The sequence below is a fragment of the Strix aluco genome, chromosome 5 (assembly GCF_031877795.1).
Source record: "Strix aluco isolate bStrAlu1 chromosome 5, bStrAlu1.hap1, whole genome shotgun sequence".
In the NCBI taxonomy this organism is placed as follows: Eukaryota; Metazoa; Chordata; class Aves; order Strigiformes; family Strigidae; genus Strix; species Strix aluco.
In genome coordinates this window covers 267,538-289,056 of record NC_133935.1, presented here as the reverse complement: position 1 = coordinate 289,056, position 21,519 = coordinate 267,538, and the positions used below count along the sequence as shown (strand labels likewise).

The 21,519-nt window shown below is 44.2% G+C and overlaps 1 protein-coding gene across 2 annotated transcripts; it reads left to right on the top strand.

The window, feature by feature from the left end:
* On the top strand, window positions 1–20,269 carry CYB5R3 (cytochrome b5 reductase 3). Of its 2 annotated transcripts, XM_074825544.1 has the most exons (9): window positions 1–63; window positions 3,260–3,391; window positions 7,772–7,844; window positions 9,798–9,904; window positions 11,681–11,815; window positions 13,709–13,787; window positions 13,924–14,009; window positions 16,245–16,344; window positions 17,913–20,269. In XM_074825544.1, exons 1-9 carry the CDS (start codon window positions 43–45, stop codon window positions 18,083–18,085), a joined length of 906 nt encoding a protein of 301 aa, XP_074681645.1. In that variant the 5' UTR covers window positions 1–42; the 3' UTR covers window positions 18,086–20,269. The 2 variants fall into 2 exon arrangements, with proteins under 2 accessions (XP_074681645.1, XP_074681644.1); XM_074825543.1 differs by lacking the exon at window positions 1–63 and having other exon boundaries at window positions 3,215–3,391.
* The last annotated feature ends 1,250 nt before the right edge of the window (window positions 20,270–21,519 follow it).

The window sequence follows — 21,519 nt, the reverse complement described above, 5'->3', positions numbered from 1 at the left end:
TCACTGGAGGGGCGGGGCTTTCGCGTCTGTCTGGGGGCAGCGATGGGGGCGCAGATCAGCACCGTGAGTGCGGCCGGGCCGGGGGCGGCGGGAGGGAGCGAGGGGCGGGCGGGCCGGCGGCGGGAGGGGGGTGATGGTGATGGTGGGCGCGGGCGCGGCGGCTGCTGTGGCGCTGCGTTCTGCCCCCCCCCCCCGCGCCTCCCGCCAAGGCCTTGAGCGAGCTGAGGCCCCGGGTTCGGGCGCGGGCCAGGCCGGCTGTCAGCGGGTTCGCTGGGCGGTGTCGCAGGGTGCCCGAGGCCCCTGCTGTCCCCCGCCGTGTGCCCGTCGCTCGGGAGGGGGAGCGGGGGCGCCTGTGTTGGCAGCCGCGCCCGTACCCCCGCAGGGATGCGGTGGCTCCGGGGCCTTCTCGGGGCTGGCGTGAGCGCCCGCGGCTCTTGGCTGCGATAATGGTGCCGGTGTTGGCCGCCGTGGCGTGTGCCTTGTCCTTGTCCCCGTTGCCTGAACGGTTTATCAGTGTCCGAGGGCTTTAAGCCCCAGCCTGACAGCTGCTGTTGCGGTGTGGAGCTCTTTCGGGGTCGCGTCTGCCGAGCGGTGGTTTGCAGGGCTGTTGTCTCCAGAACGCATCGTTACCTTCTTCTCGGCAGCCGCCTTTCTTGTTTCTTTCCTCTGATGCATCTGCTCAGACGTTCCTGGCTCTGGGTTTGTGAGAGGAGCAGGACGGAGGTGGATGCAACACACGCTAGTTTGGGTACAGGTGCTTCTTGGGTTACCTGAACAGAAGAGGATGAGACAGATGCTAAAGCTGCCCAAGGGAAGAAATGCTCCTCCCTTAATCCCCTCATCGTTCTCTAAAACAGATGAGAAGAATGTTTAACTAAGATCATTTAAAAATAGGGCTTGAATGAGGAACTGGGAGAGGGGTGATCGGAGCTGAGGGTACAAGGTTTTTCTTGCCAAAGAATCATTTGGTTTGTGTGTTTGTGGGGCAGCTCGGTGATGCGCCCTGCCACGCGCTTACCCGTTTAACTGTGTTTTGCTCACCACGCCCTAGTGGAAAGGGCTGGCAGCCTCCATGCTGTGGCTTTTCTCGTGGCCCTTCTTGTTATCCCGCAGAGGTCTGTTTCCATTAATAAAAATTCCTGCTCGGTTACTTATTCTGTGATCTGTTCGCAAAGATTAGTGCAGCTGGAAGCTGTGAGTCACCAGATCTTCCTTTAGTGATTCCTGGTCTTATGGTCAGCCAGTCATTCCCTTTGCTGCAGCTTCCATGGTTGCAGTGCAGTTACCTTCATCAATATCTTGATATGCCCTGTGGTAACATCACTATTCACCCCGAGAATGTATTTCTTAGCAAGGATAACCTTTTGTAATCATTCAGCCTTCAGTTCTTTCTGGTTTTTTTTCTGCCCACCAGCTGATACTTTCTGAGTAAGGGACTAAAATAGATGTTCAAATTAGTGGGTATGCTATTTCTTTCCAGGCTAAATTCCATGAGACTTTTGCACTAATTGACCGCGAATAACAAATTGCCTTCCATGAGGCTAAGACTGTGTTAAAAGTATTTGTCAAAATTAGACTGCATTCTCTTCCAGTAGACTTGGATCTGGTGCATTGCTTCAAAAAATGATGATTATGCACATTTGGGGAGTGTGTTAATTCCATTTATTGAACAGCTGTGATAGTTTTCACTTGACATCTGATGACCCAGAAATAATTTGCAAAGATGAGAGAAAACACAGGTGGAGAAGCTGACTTGCAGAGATGGTACTTTGAACTCCACTCTCCTCCTGCCTTCCTGATTATCTGCTACTGGTGCCCGTTAGTGTTGGAGTTGGGACTGTGTCTAAGTTTTTGAATTCCCATTTTCAGCTGCAATTTTGCTAGACCGCAGCTGTGGGTTTTTTGGTCAATTTTAGATAGCCATATCTGTAAATGACACTAGTTTATTTTAACTTATTAATGTCTTGTTTGAAACATCGTCTGTGGCAGATATTCAGCTTGCTCTCTCCACCAGGTCTCATTCACCTGTTGCACTTCTCATTAGGGAGCTTATTTGCTGCCCTGTCACCTTCTTAAACAACTCCTCTCTCTCCCCTCTTTTTTGTGACTCAGTAAGCTCTTCCTCGAGCTGCAGTAATGTGGTGCATCTGTGGGAATTGAGGAATAACATTCCTGTAAATATCAGCTTCTTCAGAAACAACCTGTGTGGAGCTGTTTCCGTATTGTCAAATAAAAGTGAAAAGTGCAGAGTGTGTTTATGGCATTGTGTGCCTTCAAGCTATACCCAGTGTTGACACATTTTAAAGGGGTACGGCAGCATTTTAACAAGAGAGAGTTTATGCTGTCTTTTTTTTTTTTTTTAAATTTTACACTTGCCACAGTTTTAGTAATGTAGGACTTTTTTTTTTTTTTTTATAGCCTCCTGAGAACTGTCACACTCACGGAAATGGGCTTTGGAAAGATTGGTCAGGTTCCTTTAAAATTAAATGAAAGTGAAAGCTAACTGGGCAGGACTTTGAGCTTTTCTGATTAGTTAGTGCATTGTATGCAATCTAAGTACTTGCCTTTTTTTTTTTTTTCTTTTGGCTGCAGTCATGCTTCTTCCCTCTCCTCTGTTAAAGCATTGAATAATAAATTACAGAGTTAGAGAGGATTTTTATAAGTAGTTGTTCAGTTTGTTCTCCTGTCCGAAGTCAGGACCAAGTCCCCACACAGGGGATTTTGCAGGCTGTTGTGGTGCTTATCTTGCCTCGCAAGAGCAGGACTGTCGCTGGGAACAGGCACTAGAAATGGAGGCGCAGGCCTCTGGCTGAGCACAGTCCTGGCAGGCTCTGCCCTGTAGCCTGCGGGTGACCCATCTTCAGCCCTGGGGACACACCAAGTGCCCATGGCACTGGGCTGGGGAGGTGACATCTCCCATCCATCCTCTCTGTACAGCTGTAGTTGCAGCAACGTGGTCTCTTCTGCGCTCTCCTGGGCTGGCGTGGCCGCTCGGCCTCTCGCGGGTCGGCAGCCCGCTCGTGGTGTTGGGGATGGAGAGTGCCTCAGCGGAGGAGTAACGCCAGGTAGTCGTAAAGCAAATCTGTGTGTTACACTGGCTGGTGTTCTTTTAATATTTCCTCTTCCTGCTCGTATTAGTACGAAGAAACAGGTTTTTTTGGTGTTTAGATTGTCATGTCATGCTACCACATTCCTTCTCACCAAAATAACTTTCTCTTGTTACACACACATGTCTCACACTCTTTCTGTATTGCTGCAGTTGAGTTGGATTGTGACGTACCCAGCATGGCTAATCTACACCGCTATCCTGAGGATTTTCGGAAATCCCCATCCTGCGATTACTCTGAAGGATCCTGAAGTGAAGTATGCGTTGAGGCTGATTGATAAGGAGGTAAGGGCATGTACAGTGCTGAGCACCACCTCTCCATGGATACTGTGGAATGCCTATAGCTTCTTAAACCTGCGGTAATGTTGCAGCAGGGCAAATATTTGTATTTTAAGGACAGGACTTCTTTATAAATGCTCCTTTCCTAGTGTAACTGAGTTGTGCAAGCAGCTTGTTTCCAAGCAAGTTAGAGTGGAGAATAATGCTTTAGAAATGGCAAAACCTGTAGTTTGTCACATGTGTCTCATGTCACGGAGTACAGCAGTGGAAATTCCTAAACTCTGCACTGCTAGATTGGCTGTGAGACAGCAGTCATGCTGTCAGGCAGAGCAGGCAGTTTTTTCATGGTCAGTAGCATTCTGCGTACTGGTTGTCAGAACTGTGTTGATACTGATTCATGTTATTGGATTTATGTACTCTAATGTGGTACGGGAAGACGGGTGTTGAAATGGTGTAGTCCTGACAGCACCGGAGCTGCCTTGGCTTCTCTTTCTTTCTCTTGAAAGTAGAAGCCGTTCTGTACCTCCCAGGCTGCTCAGCGGGTTTTCGGAGGAAAGTCATGACCCTTTCAGGGGTGGATCTTGCTATCAGAAATTGGTAACTCAACTTCGGGAAAGGGGACCAAAGCCACAAAAGGTGAAGAGTCCAGATTTTCATTGGATAAACTCACCATCAAACGCATGAGAGAGAGATCTTGGCTTTTCAGGTGTGAAGTCAAACCTGAAGATAACTTTCTGTGTTGACTTTTTAAGTTATTGAGCTAGACAGAAAGTTATCAGAGTTTGGATGAAAAGGACTTTGGAACAGAGCTTTGTTTGTGGTATAGGGAATGCACCAGTAGCTTGGCTTTCATTTGTTCTGTCTGTCAAAGAAAATTATTAGTGTCATTCCAAGTCCTAGTTTCATGGGAACTGAAAGCTTCCCTGTGGCTTGGGCTGGGCAGCATTACTGGGTTTATTTCCCATATGTACTGCAACAACGTTGTTGTTATATACTCCCCACTTTCTCATCAGGTCTGTAGCACGTGGTTGCAGGTACAGTCTGCCTGACCAGCAGAAGGGGGGGGAGGCTTGAGGCACTGCACGTGCTTCTGAGAATTAAGCTACTTGCAGGTTTCTGCTGTAGCAGTTTGTAACAGAAGAGAATTCACAGTTCACTTGATTTTATTTATTTATTTATTTATTTGCTAAATACTGATCTTTTTCTCACTCTGTTGTTGTTTTTTGTATGCTTTTTTAAAATCTTGGTATGGAGGAATGCTCTTACATAACCAGGTCAAGTGCTGCTGCATGCAGTACCTTGATCAACTGAGAATATTTGACTGATGAATGTTTATAATTTTTTGCTGAAATGGGAGATGTGTCCTGGAAACAGAAGTTAATTTTGAAAAATAACAACTTGATACAGTAAGTGCTAGTAGTTTCTAACATCCTGCCAAAAATCTGGTGCAAACACTCTGATCTTTGGTACTAAACTTCAACATTGCCCCATCCACCTGTCTGGAAAAGATGAAATTAGTCAGTCTTTCTGATGTGCTTCAGTTTGTATTTTACAGGCTATTAAATTTGAAGTGGATGAGAACTTTAATCTAAAACCACCTGTCATTACACAAAAACATTTTAACTTGAGAATTGTGGCTCTCGGTGTGGTTGTGGAGCCTGCTCAAGACATCTGTGTGGTTGGCTGGAGTTTACCTTCCATTGCAGGAGGAATTGCAGTACGTTGGTTTTACCTTGTAGTGTTGCTCCTTTTGCCTGCCCAGCCTAGCAAAAGACTCTCATATTTTAAAAGTTTCTGCTATTCCCATTACCATGTTGGTATTTATGATTCCCTTTTTATGACTATGAAGCTGTTAGTACCTTCACCAGCAGAGCACCAAAATGATTTGTGTTTAAAACAAAAAATGAACAAACGTACTCCCTGTTTTGGGGGTAGCTGGGGGTTGTAATTTTTAACCTGATGTATTTTGATTATATCATTGAGAGTATGGCCTTGCAGAAAGTTTTTTTTAGCGACTGTTCCTTTGCTTAGGAAGGGAAGCGGCTTAGACCAGTGTCACAACTAAAGAAAATGGAGTGGTGATTGCAACAGAAAACATGAGTTGCACGTCCTGGGCTGCTGTACAGCAACACACGTATGTGAAATTTCAGAAGGATTCCACAGTTACGTAGAAAGAGTTTTTAAGTGTCTTCAATCTGAAGTTTGGAAACCCTTGTTCTAGAGAATGCCTAGTTTGACATATATGTGTCTTTTAATGCAGCTTAGATTTCTGTGTATGAAAGCTGGAAATCAAACGTACCATTTTGTTGAGCTGTTGCAAGCAGAAACCTTTCTGCCTCTACCCACTGTCTGCCTTTCACCCACCAGCTGAAACGTTAACAACTGCCCAGATGGCGTATGCCAGACCTGTCTGTCGAATGGAGAAATAGGGGTCACAAAGCTGCTTCCTAGGGTTAGGTGTAGGAAAAAATTGTCATAATATAGTTAGGTGTGCTGATTTAGTTTATGCCTTAGAAAAGCCCACAACCTCAGGGTTTTTTTTTGTAATGGTAAGCATAATTCATTTGTTGCCTTTCAGTGGCTTCAGCAAAGCACCAGCCTGCAAAAACTGTTGTCCAGCTGTGCGTTTGGTTGTGAGTGTGGAAGACTCCTCAGCAACTCGAGACAACAATGCGTGCTGGCAGCTGAGCCCTGGGGCTCGCAGGTGCTTAGGGCAGTGCCAGGTGGTGGCTTGGGGGAACGCGGTGAAGATGGCCCCGAGCGGGAAATGGCTTCTGTGTCCTCTTACAAGGCAACTTGCTGACTGGCGTGCTCAGTGTCCTGGCCATGTCACAGGGACACGGTGTAGGCATGCTGATCTGGGCACTAGGAATTTCTTGAGCTTTTTAGTGTTTCTACAGTTGTCTCTCATGATGCACCAAGATGTCTCTTGTGATGCATCTGTATTCAGATACCTTTCTCAGCTTTAATTGATGAGATGATTAACGGGGAATTCAGAACTTTGCTCTTTCTGCGTGCTGTTAAAGACTGCGTCTTAAAATAAAGGATTATTGGCAAAATCCAGCCTTGAAGTAGTGAAGCTTGTGCTGAACTTTTCATAGAGAAACAGCAGCGGTCAGTGCGAGAGCAGCAGCGTTAAGTCCCTGTTAGCTGTCTTTCTAGTGGAATTTTCAATGGCAGTTACTGTTCCTGAAGTACAGAGAAGCTGTTTTTAGGCTGCCACTCAGTTCCCTTCTTTCTTCAGCATTTACCTTAAAATGATTTATTGTGAAGAAAATGTCATCAGTGTGACCAGAACTCGTTAAGGGAAGACTAGACAAACGGATGAGAAAGAAGTCTGTTTCCATTGGTTACTTTAAAATCAAAAAACCAAAAACAAACAAAAAAAGGGTTACAATATTTTATAGGATGTTTCTGAAATTTTCTCTAGAAGGGATATTATGTCTCATAGGGCTTTAAAAAAGAGAGTCATTGGATGAGGCATCAGGCTGTATGCTGTTTCTTTCTTTTTTTGCGTCTTTTTCAGTCCCATGAATGTGACCTGATTTTTTAAGAGGTAAAACATATGTAGTGTAAGAAATAACATTTCATTTACTCATTACCAAAATTTTATTCAAGGTATGACTTTCCTAGTAAAAGATTAGGACAATTATCCCACCTGGACTGCATAAATTGTCATAATTTTATAATAAAGTTCCTATCTAAATAGAGCGCTCTTTTCAATTTTAATTAAGGATTAATTACGTTTTTATGGAGAAAATATTTTTAAGGCCCTTAACATAGCAAAGGGACCAGGTTGCTGCTTTCTAATCTTCCTGACATCCACTAGTGTCTTCTGAAAAAGTCTTCTACATTGAAATGGTTAATTCACCATGATTTTAAGATGTCAAAATCAAAATTTTTTTGGCCTTGAACTCCTGCACATTTAAACTTTAAATGAGAATATAAGAACTGATTAATTTTTATCTTGTGGCCTTCTCACAGAAGGCAATGTAAATGTTCATACTGTTTATAATGTTATTGTTTAGTCTTAATCTGCATATGAGTATCTTAATAAGTTTTGCTAGTCACATTTAAATATACCTCAAGACAGTATTTGCATTTGTCTGGGTTTTTTTTTCTATTTTTACTTCTGTATTACTTCTAAAATATTTTGAGATAAAGTTAAGTTTTCAGGGAGTTTGAATTAAAAGTTGACCTCTGCAGGATTGCCACATTCAGAGAAGTTCGTATTTGCATGATGCAAAAATTTCAGTTAGGATGCTGCTCTGCCCCAAATATTTAATCCTGCGGGAAGACAGGCTAGTGTGTTGGCTCTACAAGTGAAATCACAAACATTAAATCCAAACCACATAGCTGATTGTTCTTTCTATTCTCCTCTTTCAGGAAGTTAGTCATGACACAAGAAGATTCCGATTTGCTCTCCCTTCCATAGATCACGTTCTGGGTCTCCCTATAGGTACGTTCTGGCTTTCCTTACTGAGAATCCGAGCACTGTTAGTTCCACGGTAAGAGACTTTGCGGGGCCCAGGGAGGTTTCCTACATTTTGAACTGTTGAATTTCAAATACTGTCCACGTGCTTTGAGCTGGTGTTTAGAGCTTTGCAAGATTATCCTCGCACTGTGAGTGATCTGCAGGGTCTGACATTTTGTGTACTTGCAGAGAGTGTACTTTCAGCTTCCTTCTGTGAAGACAGCAGAAGCAAGTATACAAGTATAAGAACTTGTATTTTTCCAGTCACGACTTCCTAGTGTGTGTTATTCCCATGGTGCTTGGTCTCTGGGGTCCCCTGAGGCAGTGCTCTCAGCTACTTCTCCTCTAACACATGCAGTTTACCAGACGATCTGCTCACTTTGGAATTTGCAGCCAGTCTCATGGAACTTCTTAATCACCATGGGGTAGATGTTTCCTTAGGTCTCGCCACATGGCCTGTTGCCTTCCATAATAGCTCAGTGCTATTGTTTCTTACGGAAAGCTGGTGAGGGTGGTAAAAGCAGCTGGAAGCAGCAGGCTGGGCAGCCACGGGACAGGTACTGGTGTGCACTCCCCATGTTTACTCCAGCACCAGCATTTTGCTTTTAACACCCGCTGGAGCATTACAGGGAAAAACACGATTGACTCTGAGGGAGAGTGGGATTGTGTATGCCCGCAGACAGAGGCTGCCAGCCGCTGTCCTCTCAGGGCAGGGTAAAGCTCTAACAAGTAAGAGCATAAGGCATGTTTTCCCTTTGGGAGGAGCACCTTGGTTGGATTTGTACCAATTCCTGTGAGACACGCCCCGGCAGCGGTGCTGTCTGTCCAGGTTCACAGTCTGCAGGGGTCACCATGGGTCTGTTCCTGGAGGTGCGGGTGGCTGCAGCTCCCCTCAGGTCTTCCCAGGCAGGAAACGTGTGTGCTGCCAGATTTGTGTAGGCTTTGTTGAGAGGGTTATTTGAGTCATCCTTACATGACGTCCATGTACAGCTTCACGTGAGTTATAATTGCTTGTTTCCCGAGTCACATCTTCATTCACCCACTGGTTTGCCTCACTGTCCCTCCAGCTGTCCCTGGCAAACCAGCTCCCAGTAAAATCCCCTCTTTGCATTCCCTTAACAGGCCAAGGAGCTGCACCGTCTCTGGAGAGCTGCATTCATCTGAAGAGATAGTTTGTTCTGTTGACCTTGTTGATAAAATAACAAAAACCAAATCCCTCTCCTAGGTATCCTTCACTTGGGTCTCTTCAGGGTGTTGTAATTTTATAGGAAAACCTTTCAAAGAGGTTAATTCTTTTTTTTTTTTTTTCATCAAAAACATAGACATTGAGAAAAGAAACTGTTGTAGAGAGTTCAGTGAATGTGTGACAGATTGAAACATGATCTCTACATTCAAATGTTGAGCTAGAGGAATAAAAGAAAAGTGATTTATGTCTGGGCAGCCTTAGTAATGGCAGCTGGAAGACCTCCCCGTAGACATGAATGATCTGTGGTCAAAGTAAGAACAGTTATAAACTCAGTTGTAACTAAACTGTAAGAGTTTATAACATGTTAATAAAGAAGTTTGAACAGCACGTGGCAGTTTTCCCCTCCTATGTAGTTTTTACTTGTATGTATGGGGGAGACGTATCACATCTTCTGCAAGATCTCACAGTTAGGGCTCAGGTAAACGTACGTACGTAAAGCTATCAGAACAGATATGATTGACACAGAAAATTTGCAGTGGAGTTGTCTGCCCTCTCAGATAGAATCTGTGCATGGTGAACAACTCTGGTAAGGTGTTACAATGTCAGGGAAATGACAGAGGAAAAAGTGGTGCCCCAAAGCAAGGTAGTTAGGAGAACTTTGAGACTGCATTTACAGTCCATGCCAACTCAGTACATCCACTGACAGAAAAATCTTTTGAAATCAAACTGCTTTTTTTCTTCCTTGTGTACAGGACAGCATATCTACCTGTCTGCACGGATTGATGGAGCTCTGGTTGTTAGACCTTACACTCCAGTTTCCAGTGACGATGACAAGGGCTTTGTGGATCTTGTTGTCAAGGTGAGAATGTCAGATCTGTGACTTTCCGATTTAGAGACAAGGGTGTCATGTGGGACAGTGTCACATGCTTTGCACAAGTCCAGGTAGATGAGGTCAGTGGCTCTTCCCTTACCCACCAGCACTGTAACCCCATCGTAGAAGGCCACCAAATCTGTCAGGCAGGATTTGCCCTTAGTGAAGCCATGTTGGCTGTCACCAGTCACCACCTTATTTTCCACGTGCCCCAGCAGAGTTTCCAGGAGGATCCACTCCATGATCTTGCCAGGCACAGAGGTGAGACTGACTGGCCTGTAGTTCCCTGGGTCATCTTTTTTTCCCTTTTCAAAAATGGGGGTTATGTTTCCCCATTTCCAGTCAGTGGGAGCTTCCCCACACTGCCACGACTTCTCAAAGACGATGGAGAGTGGCTGAGCCCCTTCATCCGCGAGTTCCCTCAGGACCTGTGGACACATCTCACCAGGTCCTGTGGACTTGTGCACCTTCATGTTCGAGACCATCTCAAGAACCTGATCTCTTACAGTGGGCATTTGTTCTGATAAGCATTTGTTCTGCTTAACAACTCCTCCTACAATGGGCAGTTCTCCCTTCTCCCACTCCCTGCCTTTGCCTTCTGTGACTTGGGTGGTGGGGCTGGAGCCCTTGCTGGTGAAGACTGAAGAAAAGAAGTCATTGAATGCCTTCCAGGGAGGGCCCATGTTTTCCCTAGTCTTCCTTTTATCACCAGTGTACCTATAGAAGCTTTTCTTGTTGCTCTTGACATCCTTGGCCAAATTTAATTCTATCAGGGATTTGGCCTTCCTAACATCCCTGGCTGCTCAGACAATTTCTCTGTATTCCTCATAAATTTCTCTATTTGCATACTGCAGTTTTCTAAAATCTGTGTAAAACTGCAGATGTTCACACGCTTTTTTTTTTAAACCTTCTGAAATAAGGAATTAATCTTACCTCAACTGTCAGTTTCTTCTGAAGCTGATGTACTATGGTCATTATGATCATTAAGAGCAGTGATCATTATTGTTACTGATCCAGACAGTGTGAATGACTGATGTAATTGGCAAGAATGTGATTTTGAGTCTTATGATAATGTACTTTTGTTTTGTCTCTTGGTAGCGTGACAAGGGAAGAATGTAAATCTTTGACTTAGAAATGTTTCACAAGACTCCTTCCCAGTGTGGCTCTCTGTGCACGCAAATGGTGCTGCTCTTGTAAAAGTGTAGCTAGTCTCAGCTTGAACTCTTTCACACCCAGGTGATTTAAAACAAAAAACCAGCACAGTTCCAGAAATACAGCTACACCCACTGATACCCATTGGTGAACGGCTGAATATCCGATTAATTGTATACACTTTTTTTGTTATTCTAACTTTGAGGTGTGAACAGTTGGCATCCCAAGAAGAAGGTTTGGGTATATCCCTTTGCAACTGAGCTGTCAGAGATCTCAGAAGTTTTTCTGTTTGAAATCATGGTGGGTTTTTTTTCCCTTTTGAACTTGGGTGTAAATCATGTTGATTATTTAGAGATTTTCTATGTTATAGAAATACAATGGAGAAATTGCCAGTCTGTGTCTAGTCTGATCAAAACTGGGGCAAGAGTGGCATTTTAATCCTTTCAGAAAACTCAGTGCTTCCATTTTATTGTCAGTCAAATCTTCATTGATAGTATTTCTTTATGTAGTAGTTGTGTTCTTTGCATGAGGAGTATGGGTACCTAAGTATTTGAAGGGCAAATGTGCATCTTTGAGCTGTGAAATTAATTGCTTCATTGTTATTTTTAACAGATCTACTTTAAAGGTGTCCACCCGAAGTTTCCTGATGGAGGGAAAATGTCTCAGTACTTAGACAGCCTGAAAATAGGGGATACTATTGACTTCAGAGGACCAAGTGGCCTACTTGTCTACGAAGGAAAAGGCAAGGCTGACTTAGAAGATGTAATTTATCCAGAGTAAACAATACAGAAAAAATATTATAAAGTAGTAGTAATACTGGTCACTGTTTCTTTCCAGCTGGGTTCAAGTCTTTATAGAATCACAGGATCATAGAATAGTTGGGGTGGAAGGGACCCTTAAAGGCCATCGAGTCCCACCCCTGCAGTGAGCAGGGACACCTTCAACTCCATCAGGTTGCTCAGAGCCCGTCCAACCTGACCCTGAATGTTTCCAGGGATGGGGCATCTACCACCTCTCTGGGCAACCTGTGCCAGTGTTTCACCACCCTCATCGCAAAAAATTTCTTCGTTGTATCTAGTCTAAATCTACCTCTTAGTTTAAAACCATCACCTCTTGTCCTATTACAACAGGCCCTGCTAAAAAGTTTGTCCCCATCTTATAAGGCCCCTTTAAGTATTGAAAGGCTGCTATAAGGTCTCCCCAGAGCCTTCTCTTCTCCACGGTGAACAACCCCAACTCTCTCAGCCTTTCCTCAGAGGTGTCCATCCCTCTGATCATTTTTGTGGCCTCCTCTGGACCCGCTCCAGCAGGTCCATGTCTTTCCTGTACTGAGGACTCTGGAGCTGGGGAGCGGAGCAGAGGGGCAGAATCTCTGTGGCGCATTTTGATTACACACGCTGCGCGAACGGAACCTTCTCTATCACCTCTTTATTATTCTGGTGGCTACTCTCAGTATACTCACCCTCTCCACTAGACGTGGCAATTCTTTCCTGTTGTTAACATCTCTGCACAAAATAAACTGCTAGTGTCTTAATTTTAAGTCAGTGGCCATCTTGAGGGGGATTGTTGTATGGCTATAGAAGTGCTTGTTATTGATACTGTTCTCAAAGAAGGGACTTCTCTCCCTATTTATATGGACATAGTTTCCCAAGTGAAAATGAAGCAGGAAGTACTTTTGTGCTAATATAAAATATCTCACTTTGGCATAGTGCAGCCACAAATGTGTCACAAAAAACCTGGCAGTTTTGTGAGCAGCAGAACTCAGACATGTGGCTTTCCAGAGCTTTGTATGTTGTGTTCGTTATCCTGGATGGAGAGGTGTGAATACAACAAATACAACATTTTGGGCAATTTCAAACTGTCAGCTTTGAGTGAAACTGGCAAATCAGCTCAAAAAGAGGAGGTAAATATACAAAAACACCCCCATCCTGCATATTCCAGGTTTTCCCTTAAAATAATTCACATGGGATAAATAAACTCTCTGAGCAGAGTAATTCCTTTGTGTGGAACTGTTTCCAGAATCTGGGATTCTGAATATCACTGGGGGTAGGAGATGTGAGCAAATGGAAATACAGGTAGTGATGGTTTGATGCTAGTCAGGAGTAAGCAATAACCCATGTCAGTGTCTGATGTTGTCATTGTTGTAGAGAGTTCAGTGAATGTGTGACAGATTGAAACATGATCTCTACATTCAAATGTTGAGCTAGAGGAATAAAAGAAAAGTGATTTATGTCTGGGCAGCCTTAGCAATGGCAGCTGGAAGACCTCCCCGTAGACATGAATGATCTGTGGTCAAAGTAAGAACAGTTATAAACTCAGTTGTAACTAAACTGTAAGAGTTTATAACATGTTAATAAAGAAGTTTGAACAGCACGTGGCAGTTTTCCCCTCCTATGTAGTTTTTACTTGTATGTATGGGGGAGACGTATTGCATCTTCTGCAACATCTCACAGTTAATCATCTTTCAGGATTTGTTTTAATTTGTGATGACATCACTTTTGTCTGTTTCCTCTTCCTGCTTTACAGAGGAGGAAGGGTGACAGGGCTGAAAGTCAAGTAGCTGAACATGGTGGGAAGGGATCACGGGTGCCGTTTCCTGCCTTCTTCAGTGATCTCCATTTCTCTCTCTCTTCAGGCAAGTTTGCTATTCGGCCTGAAAAGAAAGCTGAACCACTTACTAAGAAAGTGAAGTATGTGGGGATAATTGCAGGTGGGACTGGTACGTATATATAAAGATCCATCTTTGGTTTCTGGCAGCTGGGAGATGTATTTATTTGTGTATTTTCTCACGTGCTCATTTGCGCTTTCTTTGCTGTTTGGTATTCTCACATCATTGACCTGCCTTTCTCTTTCAGGGATAACACCTATGCTGCAGATCATTCGAGCAATCATAAAAGACAAAGATGACCCTACTGTTTGTCAGCTGCTCTTTGCTAATCAGGTAATTCTGTCCTTTTTTCCGTTTATGAAGTTTTACTTTACTAACAGAACTCCACTCAGCAATTGAAGTTCTTGCTGAGAAAGCCTGGTACAGAAACACAAACCGTGAGGGGAGAACCGAACTGAAATGGTGAAAACTTCCCATATAAAAGCACTATAATGAATTGCTTTTTTAGTGTTACTACAGAAATGCTGCTTTCAGCTAATGCTTATTTTCCTGTGTCTTGTTGTTTCTAATTCAGTTTATAAATGTTTTAAAACTCTGCACTTCTTTGTGCAAGTTGTTGAAGTTTTGGGCAGGCTTTCCTGGTGAAAACATGAAAGAGGTGGACGTCTGTCTCCTTCAGCAGTTGTAACTCCCCAGCTTCACAGCAGGGAGTTATGTGAAATCTTTCTGTCTGAGAACACCTTAGGTGAAGCTCAGATTCACAGTGGTCTCCAGCAGCTCCCTCAACTACGGAGCTCTGATTCTGCGTGGCTGTTCCCTTACCTTTCCATTCCCTCTGGCGGTTCTTCACGCGTTTCTGGTGCGGGTTGAGGTGTGTCCTACTGCCGTGCTGGATAAAGAGAAGATCCCTCATCCACGGAGTCCCTGCAATAGAGATTTCTTGGGTGATCAGGCAACCAAAACGGTGGTGTGCTGCTGAACTGTAGTGCTCCTTCTTTGCCTGAGGTTCTCCTGGTGTTAATCCTTTTGCTTTTAAATTTCTCCATCATCATGAATATTTGTTTCTGGATTATGTACTGTTATTTGTGGTGAACCTCACTTTCTGCCCGTGCTTTTTGGCTTCTTTAGGCTCTCCCCCGTCATTCCCCTTTGATACTCAGTGTGTCCTCATTTCCTTTGTACCATATCTGAGTTATAAACCAAGATTTTTCTGCCCAGAAGCTATGATCCAAGTGCCAACAGACACCCTGTTCTGATGCTTTATTACAGTAAGAGCCCTGCTGGTGCCCGCTGCTGTGGCTGCAGCAGCTGGTCTCTTTTGAGCCCTAGGAGTTGGCGTAAAGTGCAGTTGGTGTCAGGCAGGAGGGCCAGGATTTGCTGTGAGTAATTCAGAATGACTAATAGAGGGATTGAGCTGCTTTAGCAACCTACAAAACCTACTGCTTCTTGCAGGGAGGCCTCGGGGAATGGTTGCCTGTGTATTAGCAACAGCCCGTATAAACATCAGTCCTTGGCTTTAAAGAGTCCTTGTACCCAGTAACTGCACAAATACAGAGCAGTCTTGTGACAAATAGTCAGGAAAGCCTGCAGACTAGAAGTTTTCCAATATTTAATATTTTAAAATATATGTTTAATGTGTGTTTTGTTGATCTTGTATTTTGGCCCTCCTGAAAGAGCTGTGTTGGATTACAGATTGCTGTACACAGGCTCATACTGTGCTTCTGACTAGCACGCTTTGGGTTGGGCAGACCCAGTAACAGCTTTTCTGGAACACGTGCAACTGCAGATCCAGAAATAGGCACCTTCTCAGCAATAGTTGCTGGCACGTTCCTCCTTACCCCCCCAGTTACAGACATAGTGGTGTCCTCAGTGCCAAATTATTAAGGCTGCAGAGGATGGTACCACTTTTAGTATCAACCCTTTTCCCTCCTTCCCAAACTGCAGCTGCTCTTACAGGAATAAGGGTTTCTTCTGGCCTTCGATGATGTTGCATCAGGGAGGAGCAGAACTTGATACCCTGGGTAACATTTGTTGTTCCAATCAGAACTTGATACCCTTTTGGTTATCTGTTCCACATCCTGTTCAAAAACCAAGCAATCTTTGTATGGCACTGCTGATGAAATTTGAAGTGGTAAAGGTGAAAAACCTGGCATTTTCCTGACTGAATGGCACAGTATGGAGGGGTAGGGAGATACTAGTGCACAACTGTGGTGGTTTTTTTAATGGAAGTTGCTTTTGTAATAGTGTTAAAAGAGGGCTTTACTCTTCTGATGCTACAGCTAATTCCCTGAACAAGTGAAGGCTCTGTGTTTTGATACAGGCTTTGCTTTGTTTTATTTTTTAGAGGGAAGGCATTGCATGGTCAGGATTTGGGAAAGTTATGAAACTTTCTATTATCTCTGCCACAGGATAGTCATGGAAGTAACTTGTGTTTGCTCTCTTCAGCCTGTAAAACGTTGTTGAATAATCTGTTCCATTTCACAGGGCTGCGGAGTAGATAACACTCAGTGGTCATCTGGGGACTGCGCTCGGATGCAGAGTGTAATCATTGTTTTCCTTGTCCTGCAGACCGAGAAGGATATCCTGTTACGTTCCGAGCTGGAGGAGATCCAGGTTCAGAATCCCGGCCGCTTTAAGTGTTGGTACACGCTGGACAGAGCACCCGAAAGTAAGATCTAATGTGCTACTTGCACTGACACCGAAGTTATGAGCATTAATGCATGTGTTTGGCAGGAGACCTGCTGTGTCATGTGCATATTTCTGAGCTCCTTTCTTGCTTAGCGTGTTGTGTCTGAATGCATCCAGTAGCATCATTCTTCACCCAGTGTTGCACAGAAACTCTTCGATGTAATCGGGCTGTGTTTCCAGAGCTGCAGAGCTCTCCTCAGGTGAATGGCAGTGCAGTGTTCCTCCTCCCGAGACTACCCCTGAGTACTTAGTTACGTACGCTGGAAGGTGACCTTCCTTCCCCACAGAATAAATATCAGGTGTTACCTTGTTGTCTTGTGTTCAGAGCAGGCGTTAAGGCAGCTGTGGTGGAGGTATCTCATGGGGACGCGGCCAAGCGCAGCCTCCTGCCAAGCTGTCACTGCATGGCACTTCATGGTAGCTGCTCTTCTTCCTAGGCCGTGGGATTACCTTTGTGTTAACAGTGTTTCTCAATGACAGTACAGTTCCAGCTTGGAGCAGTCCAGTTTTAAAGATAATGTGATACAGCTGGCTGGTCCAGGTGGGAGGATGAGCTAGCTGAATGTGCCTCCCTCAGCTGTGCAAGTTTGAGAAAGAAAAGGCTAAATAGTTAGTGCTGTTGTGAAAAGGCTCGATAGTTTCCGTGTCATTCCTTGTTGTTTTCCTTTCTTGCTGTTCCCCATCGTGCCCGCCCACGTCGGGATAGATTCAGACTCCTATTCAGCGGTAGTTTGGGGCAGAGAAGGCAAAGCCATAGGCCTCCTCTTACCTTGTGACCAAGAATACACCTCTGGTAGGGTAGGGGGAATGGTCGTGCCATCTCCACAGTCCATTCCTGTCGTGTCATCTTCCGCAATTAGCGTTCTGGAAATTCTAACCACTGTTCCTTTCCTTTGATGTTTGTGAATTGTGAACTGATCTTAGCAGTTGCGATAGAAGTTCCTCCTTAGAACCCCTCAACACTGTTCTGCAGACTTTCATACCATGCATGAAACTGGACCAAAAACTGGAATTTTGGATAATCTGTGGGAGAAAAGTGTGGCAGCCCTACTGTGCCCAAAGGTTTAGGTCAGCAGCTTTTTGCATCCATGACTGGGGGTATGATGTGTAAACCTGAATCCCGGCATTAACTGATGAGCACTGAGAGTATTCCAGCCGGGAACAACTCCATCAGCTGGATTTCCCCTAGTGAACTTGTGAACAGTGGGGTAAGGGGGATGGATGCTGCTGTTCCCCAGTGTGGGAGCTGGGGAGTCGCGTTCTGCTCACAGCTCTGCTTGAGATTTCCTCAGGCCTTTGAGCAAGCTGTATTAAAAGCTAGCCCTGGTTTTCTCCATACATCAGTACTGTGTCTTAAAAGCAGAGGTGGCCCTTTTTCCATGCGGCATAACTGTGTTGAGGACACTAATGTGAGCGGAGTATACAAATGCTACAGCCCAGAATGTTACCAAAAAACCATGAAACCCCAACACTCACCCTAAAGTGACTTGTACCTATTCCTCTGTTTTTTTCTTCGTTCTCCTTCCTCTACTTTCATTTTTTTACCAGATTGGGATTACAGCCAAGGATTTGTGAACGAAGAGATGATCAGAGACCACCTGCCTCCACCTCAGGATGATGTTCTGATCCTCATGTGTGGCCCTCCTCCAATGATCCAGTACGCTTGCATTCCCAACCTGGACAAACTGGGCTACACCAAGGAGATGAGGTTCTCCTTCTGAAGATGACTGATAATTCAGTGATCTGGTGTAGAAGGGAAGACAAAACATTTAATGGGGAACAGGACAAAGTTAGAGATGGCTGATGCACAGTGCTGGGAAGCTACATGTACATTAAAAATGCTTCATTTTTTTCTCAATCTCTGGCAAGTAAGACACTTAAGCTCAACTGTCCTAAAACTGTACTGTATGTTGCAGAGGAACAACCATGTTGTGGAAAGGTGCCTAGAGCTCGGCTGTATTGTTTGCTTCAGCTCCAGGGAGGGGACACAGCTGCTTAGGGCAGTGAACACCCATTTACGCTGCTGCTTCGTGCTGTAATTAAAGGTGGTAATATCCTACCTCCCAACACTGTGCATACCCAGTATTTTATTTGGTATGAAAAGACATAGAATGTATTGGATTATTCACCTTGCTTATGCCAAATTCTAATCCTTGCCGAGCTTTTACAGCACGAGGGCCAGGAGTGTCTGCTTTGTACGTGTAATCTTTGCAACATCAGAAGCTTAAAGGTGCTTGTTCCGTTGAAGGATGACAATTAACCATTCATTTACGACCGAAGTTGTTCGAGCTGCCTTGTTAATCAAAACAGAGAGGTAAACAAAATTTGTTTCCTTTGTACTTTGGAATGGCCTCTCCTAAAGGCAAACACTTCTCTAGGTGGTCGCAGTGCTCATCCCTGGGCAATGAAAGAAAGTACAGAAGGCAGGTGGCTTTGTGCACTGTTCCACAAATAGCTGGAATTTTTTGCTTGTATGTGTGGAATACTGAAAAAAGTGACTAACCTTAGTGTTTACTTTCAAATAGCAGATGGTGCCATAGGAGTACAAAAGCAGTTGTTCTGCATGTCCTGTGCAGTGGAAAAAAAATGCTGGGTGAAAACTGGATCTAGTTTTAGTCTCTTGTTTCCCAGAGACAGATTTGGAACAAAGGGAGCTCAGGTTTCATTGCCAGGGTGGGTTTTGGCCGGTAGCTCAGCCTGGGATGTGGGGTGTGTACAGTCGGGGCAGAGCCCCAGAGGGTTTTGCTTGGTAAGGATGCACGGGAACAGCCTTAAGTCACCAAACTGACAGCAAATTCAAATGTCTCACTGAATCTAAAGCTCCTTCTTAGATGGTGTTTACTATAGGTGTGATTTTTATTTTTTTAATACACTTTTTTTTTTTACAGCAGCCTTTTACCTAGCCTTTAGTAAACTTAAGGCATCTTGTGTGTTGAACTTTCTGCTTCTAAACAACAGAGATGCTGCTGAGATTAGAGCTGTCCTGCAAGGAGTCTGGGAAACTGAAAATCTTCTTCTGGTGATGAAATCCAAGTAACTGAAAGGATGGTTAGTCATGTATGCAGTAATGTGGATGCTAGTTAGCTACAAGTGTCAGTGTATAATACCACTTTTTTAAAGATTCGGGTAGATAGCTGAGGTTATAGCTTGCCATGTGTTCTTTTGTGCAACAGATGGGTACTGTGCACTTAAAAGGTTAATTTTCAGCATGAATTAAAAAGATACTACAGTCAGTTTAAGGAACCTCAAATGGATAATACCGTTATTAATTTTATTAATTAGATGCTTGCTTCTGAAGTCTTCAATTTTTGATGTGTGCTTCTGAAACTTGTTCTTTAATACTATGCTCCAAAGTTTAAATAATACTCAAGTACGTTTCAGTCTCTCTCAGGAGGCAAAAAGCAGAAATATGAGAGGAATTATCTTGCTGCTGGTTTATATCACTGTGGGATACACATAGATTTTTTTCATTATTGTCTTTAATGAAGTTTTCTTGTAAAAAAAATAATCTGGTTATGCATCAACTATTTTGTATTACTTACTCTGCTTATTAAATTACTGGCCTTTTTCACATCTGTGTAAGAAATAAAAGTATTTTGCAGGTGAATCACCTGTGTGTTACTGAGCACATCATCTTCAGCCTCATAAGAGACAAACTGTAATTGTAAAATACTCTGAAGTGAAGGTTCAAAAAAAAAAGCCTGTTTATTTACCCAAGTGCTTCTCTCTTTTGTTTGAGTTTGGTGAAAACTGCTGTATTTGGATGCCAAATCAAGGAGTAAACTGTCTGTTTTTCTATCACTCCAATCTCCTCTTTTTACCTTTATTTTGTACATCTTCCTTGTGAACATGAGGCTCTTTTAATAAATAAAAAGAGGGATTTTATATAATCTACTGAAAGAAAACTGTGTCACAGTCCCCTTTGCTTGATGGTGCTGTACTATAGCATTTAAACAAGTCAGTGGTATGTTGGTTTTGTGTTATTTTCTTTTTTTCTTTGAGCCAATTCATCTGTCCGTCTCAGAAAATAAGAGTATTCCTCCAGTTTTCTGACAGGATGTGCTGAGTACTACTAACCTCCTGCAGCTGGGGGGACACGAACCTCCTGGATGAAAGGCATTTTGTGGAAAGTTTTGAGAGAAACAGGATCGAAAGGGCTGCTGCTGCTTTGGCTCTACCAGAGGCGGGTCCCCTTTGCTTACTGCGGTGGCAAGGCAGAATCCCCCCACCCAGGGACTGCTCCTACTGCTCCTGGAAGGAGGTAAGAAAGGAGCTGTTCTGCTGGAGCTGGGGCTTGAGCGCGCTCTTCCCCTGCTGCCGCAGCAGTCCCAGCTTTGCTTTTGCTTAGAGAATTCTCCATGGGGTTAAACTGCCTGAGGTCAGCACCTTACCTGGGAAATCAGTGTGTGCGGTTATGGGAGCTTGTGGTGTGGCTCTGAGTCACCTGAGCTGAGCCTCCAGCTTGGCTGAATAAGCCAACATGGTCAAATTTACATTGTTAAATAGTTTGTTGTGCATCTTCTCCATTATTAGCTGTAGTGCAGAGCCTTGGCCGGTTCCCACTGTCACTAAGGGCTGAAACTCCAGGTGAGGAGTGTGGTGCCCCAGGGGGGCCGTGCCCTGGCTCCCAGAGTAACCACCAAGCCTGGGTGGCATCTCTCTCTCAGGTACCAGGGACACTTTGGAAGACACAGGTCAAATAATTGGCAAAACTGCCCTAATGTTTAACTTCCAGAGTTCCAACTCTGTATAGTAAAGATGTTTCTGATTTTTCCCCTTCCCAATGCCACAAAAGCATGTGAAACATCCAAAGAAAAAGGCCCAGCCAGTGTTCAGACAGTGTTCCTACAGAACTAAACAGCTTAAGGGACACAGACTAGTTGTAAGATACCAATTTAATGCAAAATTAAAGCTTTTCTGCTGGTGTTTTATAAACCAATCAATCCTGCTGCAGTATTGGTTATGCTGTTACTTTAAACAGGCAAAAAACCCCACCCCTAACCTTCCTGAATGGGTGCAGAGCCCCCACTCTCTGCACACACCCCCCTGGCACCCCCCTGCCTAGGCGTGTTTTCTGTGTAAAACACCAGCCTGAGTCCCTCAACCCCCTGCTACACACAAAGACAGTGCTGCCAGCTCTTTAAAAATAACTATC

Coding starts and splice junctions, on each gene's coding strand:
- CYB5R3 (XM_074825543.1), top strand. CDS start 3,230: ATGTCTCACACTCTTTCTGTATTGCTGCAGTTGAGTTGGATTGTGACG. Junction 13,788..13,923: donor GATAATTGCAGGTGGGACTG/GTACGTATATAT, acceptor TTTCTCTTTCAG/GGATAACACCTATGCTGCAG. Junction 16,345..17,912: donor GCTGGACAGAGCACCCGAAA/GTAAGATCTAAT, acceptor TTTTTTTACCAG/ATTGGGATTACAGCCAAGGA.